This window comes from Xiphias gladius, chromosome 22 (assembly GCF_016859285.1).
Source record: "Xiphias gladius isolate SHS-SW01 ecotype Sanya breed wild chromosome 22, ASM1685928v1, whole genome shotgun sequence".
Classification (NCBI taxonomy): domain Eukaryota; kingdom Metazoa; phylum Chordata; class Actinopteri; order Istiophoriformes; family Xiphiidae; genus Xiphias; species Xiphias gladius.
Window position 1 is genome coordinate 9,692,617 of NC_053421.1, and position 19,773 is coordinate 9,712,389.

General features: G+C 39.8%; 1 protein-coding gene across 5 annotated transcripts in view; it reads right to left on the reverse strand.

Annotated features, from left to right (window-relative positions):
* Positions 1-4,389: 4,389 nt before the first annotated feature.
* The window catches only part of LOC120783818 (trafficking kinesin-binding protein 1-like), a 37,492-nt gene continuing 22,108 nt past the window's right edge, over positions 4,390-19,773 (reverse strand). For 2 of the 5 annotated variants that reach the window (XM_040117072.1, XM_040117070.1), the window contains exons 3-15: positions 19,117-19,233; positions 18,722-18,822; positions 18,280-18,388; positions 17,727-17,805; positions 17,441-17,571; positions 17,173-17,247; positions 16,868-17,005; positions 16,506-16,582; positions 16,133-16,372; positions 15,370-15,698; positions 12,292-12,774; positions 10,663-10,765; positions 4,390-8,916 (exon numbers count right to left, since the gene is read on the reverse strand). In XM_040117072.1, coding sequence (XP_039973006.1) covers positions 7,863-8,916; positions 10,663-10,765; positions 12,292-12,774; positions 15,370-15,698; positions 16,133-16,372; positions 16,506-16,582; positions 16,868-17,005; positions 17,173-17,247; positions 17,441-17,571; positions 17,727-17,805; positions 18,280-18,388; positions 18,722-18,822; positions 19,117-19,233 — 3,036 coding nt within the window. In that variant the 3' untranslated portion in view covers positions 4,390-7,862. Of the gene's footprint in view, positions 8,917-10,168; positions 10,266-10,662; positions 10,766-12,291; positions 12,775-15,369; positions 15,699-16,132; positions 16,373-16,505; positions 16,583-16,867; positions 17,006-17,172; positions 17,248-17,440; positions 17,572-17,726; positions 17,806-18,279; positions 18,389-18,721; positions 18,823-19,116; positions 19,234-19,773 lie in introns of all 5 variants that reach the window. The other 3 variants (XM_040117073.1, XM_040117071.1, XM_040117074.1) reach the window with 2 other exon arrangements.

Sequence of the window (19,773 nt, forward strand, 5' to 3'; positions counted from 1 at the left end):
ACTTCTGCAGCATATGTACAGAAATCAAAACATTAACGATTCATGTCCCTATTACGCCGATTATAAATAAGAATGAGGTAGTGCTTCTCTCTGAGATTAATTAACATGACACTACATTAACACTGTTGTTACCTTTGGATATGCAAATACACAAGAAATGCATGAAGTGGTCAGGGATACTATACCAAAAAGAATCATTCTGGACCTTGTAGTAAAGCACAGTTAAATTACTGTAAAAGTGAATGCATGTTATAGTTTAAAATGGACTGATTTGAAATGTGGAATTATAAAATTTCTGAAATGCCTGACTTGATTATCTGCTCTGGTGTCACAGGGTCAGATGCTGCATTTAATGAGTCAGGCTGAAAGTACCGAAAGTTACCGATAAACATGCAGTCAGGCTGTGCAGGGGTTACCATGTTACTCTGCTATTTTTTTTGAAAGAGCAAGGAAGGGGGCAAAATGTTGGGTGGCATTTTAATGAAGAACTCACTTTATATTTTGTAGCCGAGTATATATGCATGTATCTATAGAGACTTGTGTCATTAAGATGAATGAAAACCCACAGACAATTTAAACATGACTGTCACTCAGAGAAACGTAGTATATCTCACACGTTTACTCTCTCAGATTTATTACTCCCTGGTGATCAGAGAACATATGTTTTATATGTTTACACTGGACTAGAAAACCTCTAATGGCAGCACTTTAAACCCTAAAACTGCTTTGTGTGTGGATGGGAGACAAAAAAAAAGAAAGAGTGACCAAGAGAATTGATCGAGTGAATATCCAAAGGCAAAAAACCTGGTTGACAGTTGTGATCCACAGACTGACGTCAGACAGAAGACAACAGAAAACAGTTCACTTTGAGATGAATTCTCCAGAAATGTGCGCACTGAGCAAATCGAAGGCTTGTTGAGTGACTGTAGAGGCAGTTAGTACAAGAATAAAATGAACCTAGTGTACACTATCCACACAGCTTAATTAACATGAGAAAAGCAGGTGTGAAGTGCCCATCCAGGGAAGACAATAAGTCTACAAATCCAAACAAAGTAAAAATGAATCATACTTTACACAGAAATGCTACAATATACTTGACATGGACATGTAGCACAATAAAACAAGTGTGACATTCAGCCGCACTAGCGGTTCTGTCAGGCTGGGATGAGGCACAGTGATGCTTTGAGCTAATAGCTAACATCAACATGCTATCATGCTGATGTTTAGCAGGTATAATTTTTTACCGTGTAATGTAATGTTCACCATCTTACTTTAAGCCATCCTATCATGGTAATCCATATTTGATTCAGACAATAAGAAGTGGTTGAGATATCCCTCCCGTAGATGTTGAGACATTTCAAAGGATAAGTTAAAACTGTATTGTCCTTTCCACAGCAATAACACAAACAGGCGTTTCACATAAGAACCAAAGAGTCTGAAATCACAAAAGATCGGCATTGTCAAAAATACTAAAAATGCAGTACATATTCAGTCTCTAAAGGCTACGTTCGAGGTTTCTGGCAACATTTAGGTTGACTACACAAGCCATGTGAAACATCGTTGCTGAAGGTCCTGGGTGCGTAGCCCATCATGCTTCACGTCTTGAGGACATGATCGCATGTCACATTGTTGAAGTGTACTTTCCTTTCGAGCTGCTGTTAATTACTCTGTGCCCAAAAGTCTCTTGAGCAATCTTGGCTTTGAAGCATGGACAGCAGCTGAGCTGGGTGGAGATAAAGACTTACTTTACCTCAAGACACATGTCTCTGAGAGCGAGAGACGGTTTGTATGAATTAGTTTTAAGGGCAGTTCATGGAGAATATTCAACATATCAAAAATATATATTTTTTTACTTCAAGGAGAAAATTTATCCTGTCTTTTCTAAGACTTTTTTTGTTGTTTTCTCCATGATGTCCACTCAGTTTGCGGTAATAATGATTACCTTACTCCACGGATGACAAGAAATAAGGGCCTGACCAATATTTTTCTGACTATGACATGCCAGGAAAAGAAGTTTCCTCCTCCTCTATCATCTCATTCCTCTTCCATCTCTTTACTTTTCTGTCCTGGCTGACTCAACTCTGCAGAATGTTCTCATTTCCCCTCTGGGACCACACACACCTGCTAGTCCTTTACTAAGCATCAAAAACAGTTTCACAACCATCCAGTATCGCGTATCCATCTGTCCCCTCTCTTCGTTTTCATCTCCATCTCTCCATTATTCAGATAGGGAGCAGTCTTACTTTCCGTCGTCTGAGTTGCATCTCTGTCATCTGTCACTCTGTCTCTACTTTCACAATTTAAGGTTTTGGAGCCTGGTTTGTTATTAAGAAAGAGGAGATAATCATGATAAATGATTAATCTCTACTCTTTAGTACATAATTTTAATGTACACTGAGATTTGCTATCTCCATCTGGTTTGCCAAAACAATAAGATACACCATGTAGATAATAAAAATTATAAGCCTATTTCCATTATCAAACTGCAAAACAATGACATATTTTCTTTGCGCAATTAAAATTAATAACAGAACAAAAAGAGTGGTAGGTATAGGAAGACAGACTGTACGACCAGCTGAAGAGAAAGCTCTGCTGGGCTTCATTCTGAGGCCAGGAGGAGCACATATATGTTTATTAGACCAACACTGGGTGCATTTCTTAATCTTTCAAGGCTGATTTGCTTTCCTTTCCGAGCTTAGACTTGGCCGTGGTTTGTGTTTACGCCAGCTGTCAGTTCTGTTCTCTGAGACACACTGCCTCCCTGTGGAATATAGCTGTAACTGGAAGGGCTAGAGCTAGAAAAGTTACTCAGAGCGCTCTAACATTCTTTGCTATTCATGGGAACTGATAATCACATTGATGTATTTATGACTTGAGTCTTTTCATTAACCACAACTTTAAGAGTAAAAGTAAATACTAGGGCTTAGAATGGATAAGGAAATTAAGGTGAGAAAGCAGGGATTTCCTGTAAATACAGGATGCTGAAAATGAGACAAGAAAAAAACGATAGTGGCAGGAACAAGTAAACAAACCCTTTGGAATTACCTGGTACAGAACTGCCTCAGCTCAGCCATATTCTTAGGATGTCTGGTGTGAACAGCTCTCTTGGTGTCATCCCACAGCACTTCTATTTGGTTAAGGTCTGGGCTCTGACTAGGCCACTCCTAAGGGTGCATTTTCTTTGAAGTCATTCTGTAGTTGATTTACTTAAATGTTTAGGGTCATTGTTCTGCTGCATCACCCAACTTCTGCTGAGCATCAGCTGGCAAACAGCCACCCTGACATTATCTTTTAAGATACACTGATAAATTTGGGAAAATACTTCACCTATGGGATGATGTTTTCTTGTTGGTATGCAGCGCCCTTTTTACACCATATGTAGCATTACATGTTCTTTCCAAACAATTCAACCTTAGTTTTATCAGTCCATAAAACATTTCCCAGTAGTGTGGTGGAGTGTCAAGGTGCTCTTTGGCTAACTTCAGGCGCATAGTGATGATTTTTTTTGAAGAGTTACAGCTTCCTCTGTGGTGTCCTGCCATGGACACCATGCTCCATGCAACCAGACACCATGATTTGGTACATTCTGCATTCTGCGTTGTGCTTCTAGAGTCATCTTAGCTGGGCACCTGCTTCTAGGAAGTGTTGGCACAATACTAAATTGTCTACATTTATACAGAAGACAGTTTCTTTAATAGTGGACTGATAAATATCTAAACTCTTTGAGATCCCTTTGTAACCCTTTCCAGTTTCATGAAAATAAATGAATCTTGAGCGCAAATTTTCAGAGACCTTTTTAGCAAGGTCACCAGATGCTTCTTATGAATAGAAAACTCAGTGTTTGATTGTGTTTTATAAATCAAAGAAGCTCTAACCCAGACCTCTAGTCTTGTTTCATTGACCGGACAAGAACTCTGACTCAAGTTAGTGCTTGTTGATGTCAGGAGCCCAGGGTGCACATACTTTTTATCAATCTACAGTGTCAGTGTTTGAATTATGTATCAAGTATGGACAAGAACATTACAATTATTTTTGCATTATTAAAGTAGAATTTGTTCATTGTTGTAACTTAGATGAAGATCTGACCACATTTTAAAACAAATGTATACATACATGCAAATAATTCCAAGGGGTTCATGAGCTGCATTAAAAAAAAAAAAAAAAAAAAAAAAAAAAATCAATATTTGCACATAATGTAGATGAGGGCACACAAATATGATAGAGGGTAACATGGTGGTCATGAAAATTTATTTTCAAGTTCCTTCTTTGGTCACTCGAGGCCTGAGTGTGATAGTCTATACATGAAAGTGAGGTCTAAAAGGGAGACAATGTTGTGAATGGAGTAGAGTAATCAGGGAAAACTCGGAGAGTATGGAAATGAGAGAGGCATGGACATGCTGCAGAGGTGCGGTGGCAGATACAGGGAGTTGTAATACTCCAGACGTTAGAAAATAATTCAATATCATTGATCGACTTTCGGTGGGATTTTATCGTGACATGGTTATATCATGAGATTGTGCATGCATTTGTTATATTATTGAATATATTGGAAAATCATTTGTATCAATGTGGTGCCGGGTTCCAGTGTGTTATCCAGCCCTATTACTACAAATGATTTATGGGCACTTTATGGCCTTTCAGAGTTCACAACCAAGACAGTTGTCCCACACCTCTCCTCAAAAAGGGCATATGATCAACAGCCATGAACCAGAGGCATAAAAATCAACAAAACTTTCACATCATGCCAAAAGACTCAAATTAAACACATTATTCTTTGCGTAATAAGGCAAAAACAAGTAACTGTATTTATATGCATTTATTTTCTTATTGACAGTACACAGTCTGTTCTGTAGAATAGAACACTTCAGTCCCTGAACAGAAAAGTTTATTTCCCTCTTTACTCAAAATAAACAACTTAATTCCCTGTCTTTTTCTCTACTGTTGCAGTTTATATAAAAAAAAGAAACAAACAGGTTAGCATGGCTATATGTGTTTGCATACATTTACAATGTAATAATAATTCCCCTTCCGAGGTTAACACAAATTAATCAAGATAAATCAACGTACTGTACACAAATATATGGCCCTACAGCAAAATTACTGTTTGTAATGACTTACATTCAGATGATTGAAGAGACACACAAAAAAAACAAGCACACACACAAACACACACCAACTGCTTGTTGCACCATTCTTGGCACTTGGTATGATTATTAAATACTGTGAATTGTTGTCTTAATTTTTTTTCTCCCAAATACGTAGCTGTTAAGTAGTAAGCGTTTTAAATGGAAATGTTTCCACAAAGCTGTTTTACTCTAAGTGCCACAAAAATGTTTATCATATAACCATGACAACATAAAATTGTCCAATCAAGAATGATTCAAAATGTCTGTGTGACAGCTCAAAATATAAATAAAAACTGCTAAAGTCCTTCACTTAAACATATACAATGGATATTCAGTTATATGTGTGCCTCTAGTAATCCAAGTGTTTAACGAATATATTTAATGATCATTAATCAATTAATAACTCTCACTAGATAACATTGCAAGTTTAATTCCTTAATCATTGAGGATTTCAGCAGATCACTGCCAGCATCAGAACCAGCCATTTTGTCCTTTCTTTCATCAGTCAGACGAGCAGTCAGTGGCCCAGTCCCAACGTCCCAACTTTCTGGTAATATGCTGCCCCTTATTTGTTTGGAATATGAATTCGACAGTTAGCCAATTCTTACACATTGTCCCTTTAATAAAATTTAATGTTACTTTATTTTTTTTCAAATAGCCCAATACATTTTACAGACAGTGTACAAAATGCCTGATGGGCGTTCCCGAGGGTAGGCACTGGAACTGGACCAAAAACTTCCCTTCAGCAACAAACTGTGACAAAAGCTCAGTCGCTTTTTCTTAAAACCAACATTTGGATACTGAAATTACAATTACATTTGGAAATGTACAAGGTTTGCAATGCCTAATATTGCTTTACATTTTTTCACCCACACACTTGTTTGATTTTGACAAAACAAATAATATTATGTCAGTATGTATGCATACGATTGCTTACACCAGCAATATGGAAATAAAGAGGATCTGTGATTAAAATCTGTTTTGCAAGCAAACATTCTTCAATTCTGTGTCATCGTGGTCCCACCCACTTTTTATGTGGGTGTAACTTTGGTTTTGAATGAAAGCTCGGGGTGCAGCAGTGCCTGTGGCAGACTTTATTTTCTCATCTTCCGGCCCCCATCTGCATTTTGTTGTATAAGGATGTTTGTGCGAATGTCGTGGCATTTGCATCCTCCTCAAACTATTTCTACACTGACTAGATGAGTATGGAGGTGCACCAAAATGGGAAAGTCTAAATGAAACAGTCAATGTGTTTTACCTGGTATCTGTATAGCTGGACCTGATCTGTATTGCCGCTTTTGTGCTACATGTTACTGTGGATTCTAAATGTAGGGGATGCTTCACCCAGAAACAGACACAAACATAAAAGAGCATGTGTGGGAGCTCCCTCAGCAGGTTCAGACGCGAATAAATTAGTTTACAAAATTATTCTCATTTACTCCCTCTACTGCATACCATCTAACAAAAGGCAAAATTAAACAATCAAATAAAACAAATTCAAACCCATACTCCAATGAGATACAGTATGTTAGCTGATTTTAGGCACATAAGAACATTCAGTCACAGCGAGAGGAAACATTAAAGCCCCAATCCAGTTTTTTTTTTTAAACTACATATTTCATACAAACAGAGAGAGAGAAAAAAAAAGAGTTGCTTCTAAAAAAATAATCTCTAATCTCTAATGCTATTGCCACTGTATGTGGCATTATGACTTTCATTTAACTCCAGTGCAATACAATGCAGACACAATAAAAGGCTTAAAAATACCATAGTGGCCCAAATATAAGATGAAAATGTTTTTAGAGGAAAACCTTTTGACTTAGCTTTGGTTGACTTTGACATTAGTCTCTGTCCTTAGCCCTGCCAGCTTGTATCATACTCTGAACACTGCGATGACAAAATTTTTATAAATACCATGTAAAAAATTCAAAAGCCAAAAACTAAAAACCATCCTGTTTGTTGTGCTACCTGTTATCGTTTTTACAGGTGTGTCATTTACGATGGTCGTCAATGGGGAAAGTGTTTTCTGACGATTTTTCTGTTGCAGTATGACGATAGAAACCTGCTAGCCCAGCCACAGTAAGGCTACAAACCACACGTGACATGATACTGTTACGTTAAGAAAGTGCTGTAACAATTGCTGTAATGAATGCTTAATTGTGTCGTTATAGAATACACAACTTCCATTTCTTCATAAAAAAATCTGTAGGAAAAAAACAATCTTATATTTGGGTCAGTACAGGACATTCTGAATGGTGGACTCATACAGGTTGAGAAGGAAAAGGAGACTAAATTGGGCCTTTAATATTATACTACATACGACACAGTATATTGCATCCACAATATACATTTACAATGGACACATGAAGGCAACACACTCCATCATCATGACATTATATGAGTACAACAGAGTGTAACACAGTTTCAGCTACTACTGGTTTATTCATCACCATTTCATTGGGTTAATGTTGATGAGATTGATAATTGGGTGAATAAATCATTTGGAGTGTGGACTGGTAAGGAAGGATGACGTATTGTTTCGTTGAGTCTGTGGGTGGACTCTTATTGTCATCGGTGAACTTGTTCGGTCTTGGGATACTCCATAGCTGAAGGATGTCTGTATAGTAATGTAAGGTATTTGGTGTTGTAAATACATTTGTGTGTGTGTGTGTGTTGTCGTGTCAGAGTGTTGTACTGTAGAATGTGTGAGTTTGTGTATTGTAATATATTTCCTATTTATGTCACAGTTTCATCATCACTGTGTCGGTCATTGCTTGTTGGCCTGGTGTGTCTCTGTATTATTGTCTGTGGTGTGAATGTTTCCAGTGTATGTAGTGTCTGTGGTACTTGTATGGGCTTTGTGACCAGTGTTTGATTTGTTTCTATTTTGCCCATTTCTTGTGTGTGCACTGTGTGTTGTGTATTTTGAGTTTGCATCGTATGTGGTATAAGTATCTCTGTGCTGGGGGTACCTCCTGGGTCTTTCATGGCCATACTGGCCCCCACCATGGCAGGATAGCTTCGATTCCTCCTCAGTCCAGCGTTCAATCCTGGAAGCCCCCCACCCAGAGCACTGTTCCCCAGTCCAGTGGAGCCAAAGGGGGCTAAAAGAGTATTCCCAGATGGAAGCGAAGCAGTAAGAGGGGAAAGGGTGCGGAAACGTTTCAGTTTGTCCACAAGTCGCAGGTTCAGCATCTCTGTTTGGCTGTCATCATCTGTCTGGCCCCCTCGCTCCCTCTCTGCATCCCCCAGCACTTCCCTCAGAATGGTACGAGCTGGTTTAGAGGCGAGGAAGGTGTCATAGTATGGAGGGTCGTCATTGGAAGGGCTGAACTGAAAAACTGGGCCAGTGGTGGTAGAGGAGGCAGATTTGAAGCGAGGGGAGTTGGGTGGGGTGCAGGGCTGGAGGAGAAGGGTGTCCGGGCGTTTCCCCACCTGTGTGACATCAGTCTCCCCTGGTGTGTCTGTGCACATCTGTGCCTCCACTCCTCCCAAAGGGGTTGAAACTCCACTGGAAGCCAACCCTCGGTCCCAGCTTCGGGGGTTATACACTGATGCAGAGATCCCATGCTCCAGCAGGAGGCGCACCAGCCCCAGAGAGGTGCTGGTGGTCTTGGTGGAGTCCCTCAGGTTGGTGGAGGACTCAGCCAGGGAAAGAGACAAGGAGAGGCGGCGTGGGGTGCAGCAGGGGGTGTAGGAGGGCGTAGGTGGGGAAGAGAAGGGTATAGGAGAGGAAATGGGTGGAGGTGTTCCGACACAAGCACTGCTGTAAGAGGAAGCCATAGCTGGGCTGAAGATGGAAGAGAAAAGACAGAGGAGGGGGTGATGGAGGGAAAAGGAAATAGGAAAGAGAGGGGGAGAGATTGAGGAAGGTGGCATTGGTTGTGCAAAGAAAAATGAGAAACAGTATGGGAGCAGGGACAGACACAGGGACTCGTGAGTCATCAAGTCTTAACACATTGTTTTCAGTGACAGTCATCAACAATTACAAGGACAGCATTGACCTAAAGCATCACTTAACCATGAAGAAATTTTTCTCCTGGCAACTGAGATGGGCAGATTAGTTTAGACATGATCTAAATCTGCATAACAGCCATACAACCACTCTGAGTTATGTTACGGAGAACCCCACTAGACAATTTAAAACACGGTAAGTTATTTATTAGATGCTCTGACGTAGCTATAGGGTGCAAAGAAAGTAATTTAAAAGATCCACTTCTATCTTTGAGAGCTATCAACTTCATCTCAGTCAATGCAGCTGCCTCAGGTGTCATCACTTGACCTTTAACTTGTCCTTCACTCATGTGATAACAAGTAACCCTTCTCTCGTTGGGTTTGCCGTTGCATGCGAATGGCCTTCTCAATCTTTCTCCTGCCGTCCATAGTCTCCTGGCCAGGGACATCCTTCCATCTGATGCTGTGACTGGCTTTGGTCTGATGTTCAGACAGCCGCTATTATTTCACACTTATGGATGTAGTGTTCACTTCCTCACTGCTGTTGCAAATGATGCCATACACCACTTCAGTCGTCTTCTCCAGGTGGGTACAATCTTTAGGTGCTAAATGGCTTGTGGTGGGTGCTGAACCTCTGAAATCCTCCACCAAAGGCCAGCCTTGAACTGAGTCAGGGGTCACAATCTTTCTCCCATAAATGACCACTTGTTATCACTTGACCAAAGGACCAAATTAAAGTCACGTGATGACACCTGCTCCGGCTGAACGAATAAAGAGTATTAAATGCGTAAAAGCTAGAGGTGGACCTTTTTGCTTTGTTTGCACAAGATGCTGTTCCCAAAAGGTCAAGAATGAACATCCACACTCAAACCCTGACAAAGGTAGATTTGATCAGTGATTTGGAGTTATAGCATTGAATCAGATGTTGGATTATTAGTTAGGAACATGTTGACAGTTAATATTAGATGCAAAGTATGTGTAGGTCCACAATTCTGTGACTATTTGGGGTGTTAGAGCAAATTCCTTATGTTATTGTGTTTCATACACACCCACAATCTTTACAAATGCACTCCCATGCATTATCTCACCAACTTGCACACCAATGGGTGCACTCAATGGGTCTGCTCTACTCCGGCCATGACAATCATATGATACAACTCCACTTCATCTTCCTCATCACATGACCTGCCAAGGCCAATCAGACAGTTGGTACATAAAAGGTATAAAACAGCTGCTGTAGCGTCAAAGTAAATTGGAGGGGGACAAAAGAGGAAGTCTCTCCTTGGCTGAGAACACAGCACAGTGGAGATATGGGTTCAAGTTAAGTAACACTGAAAGTAACTGTTACTATTGTAGGCCTTCATTAATTTTCTAAGGTAATCTTCCTATTAACAGTAGATTCAACAGCAATGTCTTCTCCTTCCTGTGCCACTTTATAAAGATATAATGCAATCTATGGAGAGCAAGAAAAATGTCTGTCTGCAATGTTGTGTTCATAGTAGTTCACTACACTTTCAAACATAAGTTGTACAAACCAATAATAGGATATTTGAAAACAGTAAAAAGTAAACAAGAGGTTTACCTTGGGGACACTGAAGTCAGCTGATCAGAGGGGTGGAGAATCCTGCAGGTGGTGAAGGTGTATGTGGAGCTAGTATGGGACATACACTTCCCTGGGAAATTAACTAAAGGTGAGGAGAAGGTAGGGAGGGAGAATAGAACAGAAGGAAAGGCTGTCAGTATTCAGACAGGTACCAAACAACACTGCAAAAACACTGTAGACAACAAAGTGGGGAAAAATCAGCCACGATCAAAGTATAAGCCCCAAGAAAAAGCATCGGAACCCATTTGCTCCTTCATTTCTGATACTGAAGTGATGATGAGATGTGCACTGCTTGCACACTTTGTTGCTTACAATCATTCTACCAAAAAAATAACTACAAAACATCTGCTGATTCCATGAAACAGAAATGTCCTGATGATTCCAGGTGAAAGATAATTTCATCAACTTCACCTCAGTCATGAAAGGAAATTTGCTGAATATCCACAAAGTAAACTTGATATATCTCACTATTAAAGATTCACCTTCATTATTTGGAAGTATAGACATTTTTTTGCAAATGTAATATTAACTATCCATGTAGCTTTATGCTATATTTTGTATTACTGACTTTTCAAATTATGTTAATTGTTATTGTTGCTGTTACTTATCTCAATTGTTCCAAAATGTTGACTCTATATTTTAGATATGAATTTAGCCAAAGAAGAAATACCATGTAATAAATATTCCCCCCGGAGAAGAGAATGACGTGTAATACACACTGATGGGGCTAATGCATCTGGCATAATATCCCAAATCAAGTGTATTGTTTGGTCATTCCATGGTTTAGAGGAACATAGTACAGTATTGCACAGTATTGCAATTCTTGCACCAAGGAAGAAAACTGTGTGTGCACGGAGGTGACCCTTCACCAAAGCCAATAAGTCCAATCCAATATTAACTGTTGGTCAGCAGTGGTGTCATGTGTTCATGTGACTTGGACAGCTGCACTCATAACACCTGATATAGACACATGCACTTGCATGAGCAAAAACTTGACCTCAGGCATGATATTTCTGCATCCACGTACAATGGTGTTTTAGTGGGAGGTCTCACTGTCAGAAGAAGGTAAATAAATCCTTATTAGTGTGGCTTAGCGCCAGGTAAGTTCATGAGCTATCTTCTAATTGTAATTTCAATAAATTATACCATAACATAAAAAGATGTTTTCTGCAGGTCACCGTTGAGATCCGTGGTATTGCAAAAGACACTCAAACTTCCAGAATTTGGAAGACTGGGTTGAAAGATTGAAAAATGAGCGTGATCGGTTGAAGTGAAGCAATGTGTGGCAGTGAAAGAAAGTATGAACTTAGAAGGAAGAATAAGCGTATGTAAGTTGAAATAAAATAAAGAACAAAAAAACAATACTCAGTTTTGATGGGGTTCGATGGCTGCACACACACGGACTGCCGGTGGGATGACTGGGTGTTGGGGTGTGTACACGTGATCGTAATCGTGCAGGAAGAGACGTCATTATTGGGATTGTGAGATGTCCAGTGAATGCGTTCCCCAATCCCTCACCCTCCCACCCCTCCCCTTTACCCCCATGCTCCAGGGTTACACAGGATAGTGGATGCAGTGGCTGTGACCCCAGCTAAGAGGCTCCCTCACCAGGCATGCGATCCATTGTGGCAGGCTGTAAGGCCTGGAGCTCCTTATGGTCCACGTGCCCGTTCATCATCTCAGAAGATGAGGGAAGAGGAGAAGAGGAAGGGGAGACGCTGGATAAGGAAAGGGGCATGTTTCCAACAAGTCCGTCTTTTCCTTCAGTTGCTTCCCTAGGCCCATATATTTCTCCATGCAATGTTTCTAATTGGCTGTTGTCATCGATGTCACCATTTTTGTTCCAGCAGACAGAGGGAGTAGAGGTAGATTGCGGCAGATCCAAAGGAGCAGTACTTTCTTCTGACAAGCCAGTAAATGAGTCACATGAGACATCATCCTCCTCTGGTTGGTCCAGTTGCCAACTGTCTTCCTGTCCTTGCTCGTGTACTAAAGTGCGGAAGCCCTTCGTGACCACACCTGGCCGATGATCCAGCAGAGCGCCCATGTGGGGTTGAGCCAACTGCTGCCATGCATGGAGTGTGGCAGAGCCTGAAACAAAAAGTGAGAGGAAAAGTGGTTGTTATCTAAATCCATGTTACATTAATATATTGTCATCTGAGCTGTGATAATATTTGCTTTTTTTTTTTTTTTTTACCTTGTTCAAACTTAAGTCATTTATACCACTTTGTCAACAAATACCAAAACTGTCAAATTAGATATTCCCAAAGATGTAATGCCATGCTTTCAAATTCATTTTGATTTAACGTGCACTTCAGTTGTGTTGTAATAACCATGGAAACTGTTAGCTGAATGTATTTAATGAATCCTCAAATGTCAGACTAAAAGATTATAGCATTAGAAACAAATGTTTCTAATGCTATAGGGATATTAATACATATCTGTAACACTGTTCATACTATCAATATAAAATAGTACAACTTCATTTAAGTTCACTGAACTTAGTACTGCTATCCAACCTGTATCACATCACTTTCACGGGATCATGTCTCAACTAACTGCATTAAGATTTTACAGTATTATATGTAGGCATATTGACATTATATGTATTCAGTAAATGTCATTTCTATGTTTAAATGTGTTAAAATAAAATAAAATATCAAAATAAAGTCCAGCTGTTTACTGGTAGACATTGTACTGAATATAAACAGAAAAACACACAGTCAAGCTGATAGTAGAGACACATTTGCGCGCACGCACCCCCCCACGGGGACACAGTCATGCATATCAAGCATCACAATCCAGGTCACCCATGTACTCACACAGACAGGTACAATTGTTACAATATTTCTTCATGCAGTACATACAAACTCTATCTCACATACCCACACTGTGGTGACAATGACATGCCAGAGTAGGCATTGTCTTTCTATAAACGTTCCTGCACCTAGTAAATTGGATTCATTTCAGGTCCAATGAATGTTTTTTTTTTCTCATTAACATGCACATAGGTCCTTTCAGAGATGTGAGTACACAAACTCATAAGACCAACACAAGAAGAATGAGAGAGAAAAGGGAAGATGAGAAAATTAGTGGGATTTTATTCAAGAAATCATCAACCAAGATAACAGATAAGTTGGACAGAAAAATACGTAAAGTGCAAAGCAAGGACAAACCCAAAATGAAGAAAAGAAAAAGGTGAACAAAAGAGGAGTCAAAAGGGGTGGACAATACATACAGTAATATGTCACTGATGTAGAATCAGATATCTGTGGATCGGTGTTTGGATAGTGAGAGTACTCTCTTATGTGTGTAGTAGATTTCATGATCTCACAAACCCTTCAAGACCCAGACTATTAGTTTATTTAGTTTATTAGTTTGTTTTTTGTTGTTGTTGACTTTTAATGGCTACAGGATAGTCACCTGACAGCAACCTGTAGGTTCATGTATATGATGACTCCAAAATCCAAATTATATGTTTACACTTAATATGTACTGTAAATGAATAATTTGTTTTACTTTAAGCATATTAACTGGTGTTTAGACATCACCTTCACAGCGTTACAACAGAGGTGGTGCAACGCTGTTTGAACACTAGGTGGTGCTACAAAATAGGAAATACCTCTGTGACCACTTATTTTTAAAGTGATGAACAGGCTACATATTGCACATGTGCAATTAAAGAAAACATCTTCAGATTTAAGGCTGTTGTTTTTTTTTTTGCCAACCTGACATGTGTTAAGATATGGGAAGAGAAAACTGTGTGTCTGCTTTCAGTTGCTCTATAGCTATAGTGGCATCATTGTGTGGATAAATATTTGACGGCAAAAATATAAACAATGCAACCAACCAATAAAGTATGGAATATATCATTATAGGATAATAAAGGTCCTCAATTAATAAAAACAAGGCACAAAAAACCCTAAAAATACAGTAAGTGCTATTTAAAATACCACATGCTGACTCACCTATTGCAAAGGCAGTATAAAGTGCTCACCTTTTGTGATGTATTTACGATAAATGTAACACCAGGAAACATGCATTGTTCTCATGTACAATGTTTTTATCTCACATCTACTTAACTCACATTAATGTATTTTATATAATGTATAACCCCTCATGGTATGGTATATATTTTCATGACTGTTGAATTTCTAAAATGTAAGAAAAAACACTCAAAGCTGCTGTGAAACCAGCAGCACACAGTAGGCTGTCTATTATTCTATATTTCAAACCAGCAGCGTGGCTGTGTATGTCTGAAGTAAAAAGAGTGCTGGAGATTAAAACTGCCTTCCTGTTGTTCTAACACCTCCAGCAGGCCTGTAACTAATGCAAGTGGGTCTCTGAGGTGATGCTGCGAGCTCGGCAGGCTGCTCAGATCCAACAAACTGGAGCTCCTCTGCAGGGTCATAGGATCCTGTGAGGCACTCAGAAAGATTTTCGACTGACTGCAGTTATGAAAAATCAGATATTGATTCTGTTGTGGGTTCTGAAAAGCTTGACTTTGGTTGTTTGTTTGTGTTTGACACATCTGGGTATAAATTTGGGGATGATGTAGAGGAAAACAATTTGAATTTTGTGCCATGTTGTGGGTTTGATTGTGTTCATTCTGAATACTGTAATTTTTATTCTCTTTTTCATTATGTGGAGGACTAGAGGCTCTTTGACTTTGAGAAGAATAATCACCTTCGAGCGGCTTTACAATCTGCAGCTTCTCCGGCAGGTAGGATCTTGCCGTGAAGGAATATCCCGACCATACACTTCCAAATGAGGGATGCGAGCACAACGAAAACAGGCTCTCAGTCGGGGTCCCTGGGCCTCCGCTACTCTCCCCACCTCCTTTTTCCTCCTCTTTTGCCAGGTAAGCCAGCTTTCTCTCCCTTTCCTCCTCGAAAAAGCGTTTTTCTGAGAGGTAGTTGTCACGGCGGAGGGACAGACGTCGCAGGGCTGCCTCCAAGTCCCTGCTGCCCGGGGTCCCTGGAGTGCCAGGGGGCCGCTTGTTAGAGTCCTCTGACCTGAACCAAGAGATATAGTTGAATTACGTTTAAGCGAAGAGTAGTAGTAGTATGTCTGTTTCGCTGTTTTATTTTGTAAAGCTCAGCTGGTTTCTGTTGTAGTAGATAAAAAAAGGGCAGGAGCTAATGACTGAAATCTAGAATTTAGGATTATGTACTTGGTTCCTAGTAACTCTATCCGAACAGAAATCCTAACATAAACCATAGAAACACACCAACAAACACCAAGGTTACCAACAAACACAGAGATAAATCAAAAGAACTGATAGAGCGACTGGCATCCCCTTAGCTACTTGAGAAAAAGAGGGAGAAACAGAAAATAAATGACAAAGAAAGAACTAAACAACTAAAACTTAGATTAAGTGACATAAACACTAAAGAATAAAAATCTAAAATGTGTGTTGCAGAGTTGAAAAGAGAGAAAATTTCCATACCCATCGTCTGGAGTCTCCAGGATACTGCTTGTCCTGTTGTCCAGGATGATCCCACTTCCTGTCTCGCTGCCATAAATGGAGTTAGAGCGAGGCGTGCCCACCCTGCTGCAGCGCCCTGAGGTGAAGCATGACGTCTGATTGGAGCCGGGGATGTTGAGTGGGGAGGGAGCTGGCGATGAACGCTGCTGACGCATCAGGTTGAGGTTTTTCACTGTCTGGAACACTCGCTTCGGGTGCAGTCTGGAGAGACATGATCACATAAATATCGTATTGATGGATGAATATTACATTATGATATTAGATCAAATCATTAATAATCCTATCTTAATATATTTTTTCTGTTTAGGGAGTCAGGTTTTAAAATTGGATGTACCTCTGCTCTTCTACATCTGGATCATCCATCTGAAGTTCCTTCCTCATGGTGCCCTCTATTTCTGCTGCCAGAGAGTCCTGGAGATGAAGGAGAAAAGTTTTTTTTTTTTGAATTATCTACTAGGGCCCTAAATCAGACAGACATGTAAATGAATTACAGCATTGGGAAGTAGCACTTACTGTGGATATCTAGCTAGAGTTTTGGGTCAAAGATTTAACGTGTTAAATTTATAATGACAAGAAAAAGTACAGTTAAGTTGTGGAAAGCTGAAGGATGATAATAACCCACTCTTCCCCCCCCAATGCTACCTTCTTCCTTGCTTCTCTGTTGTCTTTCCCCCAACTGTGTGCTCTCTCACTCACCATCGGGAACAAGCCCAGAGAATGGAAACGCCTCGGTGTGCTGAGCGGTAGAGTTTTATTTCTCAGGTTCTTCAGTTCCTCCTGAGCTTCATGAAGCATCTCCATACACTCTGCATACTTATCTTGTAACTCCCGCAACTGATGGAGGACAAAAGGAAAAAGCAGGTGAGGAAAGACACCTCCTCTTATTATCACAGGAGCCTCTCGAGCATTGTGTCCTTGACCATTAATATTTGTTGGTGGAGGCTGCTACTGCAGAGAACACAATGATTAGCCCATGGTCAGTGGGTTGTAGATTGTCTTACCTCAGCAGTGAGTTGTCGCTGGGCATCTTTGGCTGCTCCTAAATGCTGAGTCAGCTCCTCATTCTCCACAGCATACTGTACGAAGCCCAGACAAAAGTTAAAAAAACAGACAACAGGTATGAAAAATACTGAACCTACAATATGCCACCTTGCGCACACAGATCATGCATAAATGAAATACATATAAATTATTAATGCTACGTATTCTTCACACAGAAACTGTAGATATTTAATATTATCAATATACGAGATGAGTATGGTTTCATACCAGCTTGGCCTTCTTCTGGAGGTCTACTATCTGGGAGAGGAGGTGTGTGATCTCCTCCTGCTGTCTGGAAGCGTCTTCAGTCTTCCTGGCCAGTTCTTCAGCCAGAGAGGAAATCTGCAGGTTGGCATCTCCTGGGAACAAGAACAGATGCTCGGCATAAGTGAGAATCTGCCAATAAAGCTGCCTCTTTACTGCCTAACTGCCTTTAGAGAGTGACGAAGTGATTCGTATCACCTAAAAGTGTCACCATTGACCATACTATGACTGCAGTTAGTCAGGTACTCACGTAGTTCTTTGACACAGTCATTGACAAGTTGCTGTTCTTTCTCCTCATAGGAGATAGTTTCTGTCTCCAAATGACTGGCCTGGAAAGAACAAATACACAGACATTACTAATCAATGCCACACACTGTAGAAATTAATAATCACCCCTGTCAATAATGTCTCCTAAATATAACCAGAAATGCTGACTGTTAGACTTTCTAAACAGTATTGCTGCCAAGAAACTAAATTAAACAGACTTTAAGATCCTTGTGAGACCGCTGGATGGGCATATTTATTTAGTATCTGTAAAAAGTGAGTGTGAGACAGGAAGAGATTCTCCCAAATTTAAAATGGGACTAATCAGATTTCGATGATCATAATTCTTGGTTTGAACTTTGAATATAGGTTACCTAGCTAATAGTTTTTACAACTTTTGGAAACAATATTTGTATGCAATTTCACTTTGATAAGTAATGCAGGAAACATAGATTTACACAGAAAATACACTATAAAAAACAAACAAAGAAAAAAAACAATGCTAGAATGTGTGTTTGCAGGAGCTAGTGTGTGTGTACCTCAGATCGCAGTGATTTGTTTTCTTCCTCCAGATCTTTGAGTTTCTTCTGCAAGGAGTCCAGGGGGAAAAAAGTTGGAGTTGACACACTGGTTTCACTGGGACGCACACTGAAAACACACAAATATATGTGAGAGTTGAGCTGTATAAGTATTAGTTTACTTCATGGTCACATTTTACGCACTTATTTTTTCATACAGACAAGCTAATAAAACCTGCAGCATTATCACAAGTTTAAATTATGAAGAGATTCACTACAGGGACAATGAGAAATCTTTTAATAAATAACTCAGCTGACTAAAGCTACTGGGACATTCTGGGAATGTTTTGATGTTTTTGTTTGCATTGGATTTGAATTTTGTTGCATAACTGCATTGCATAATATTTTATCAAGATGGAGAAGGGAGGGAAAGGTGAGAGGAGGTGACTCAAAGGAGACGTACGGTGTGGAGGTGGTAGACTCTCCCTCACTTTCCTCGGCAGCGCTGGTATAGAACTGTAACAGTTCATCTTTCATAGATAGGTCATGACGCAGCTGAGATACCTGTATGTCGAAAAACAGAAGGAGCCATGTAGATAGAGGATACTTCAAGTAAAAGATGAGATGGCTACAGTGCTAATGTTGTGCTGTCCAAACCAACTGAGATCATATAAATGGTTTGCCGTGCCCAACAACCCCTAAGGTCTGATAAAAATTACATATATTCTGTGTATGTGTGTTTATGTATATATATATATATAAAAAAAAAAAAAAGAAGACATTTCTCAAAAACTGTCACTTTTGATCACCACCAAGTACAGAAGCACACATATCCCCACAAACACCCTCACTGTGTACCTCCTCTCGTATGTGCTCTACTTGGTCCTCCAACAGTTCATTTCTCTCGCTGAGGGCTTTGTTTTTCTTCAGCAGCGACTGTCCGATGCGAGCTGCTAATTCCAAGTCCCGCTCTTTCTACACAGAGCCAAAGATTTGTTTAGTGTTTGAATAGCAACATAGTTGAAAAAATTACACAAATTAAAGTGCTGACTCAAATACCTCACCATGGAGGAAATAAGTGAAGGGAAGGATTAAACACAGAGTATGACTGAAATGACACAATGTCCACACCGCATTTAACAAGGTAAATCGTAGGGTAACCATAACCCCGAACAGTGAATTTTCATCCAAAGGAAATAAACTGTTCACAGCAACGGAGATCAGTCCAATAAGCCTTTTACATGGGGAAAACAGTTTCTTGGTCTGTTTGTTGATGGTAAGACATCTTTGGCTGGCTGTCTAATTTCACGGTTCATTTTACAATGACATCGTTCTATCTTCAAAGTTTCTATATATGAATAGGAAGTCAGCTGGGCTCCTCACTAGCAATGTCAGTCTGATTTGAATATCAGCTGGCTGAAACTAGTTTTATGATGTCAGTCTATCAAACTTCCTTTATCATAAACCTAATAAAGCAACCTGTGTTTAGACTATCAGACCACATTATAACATTTG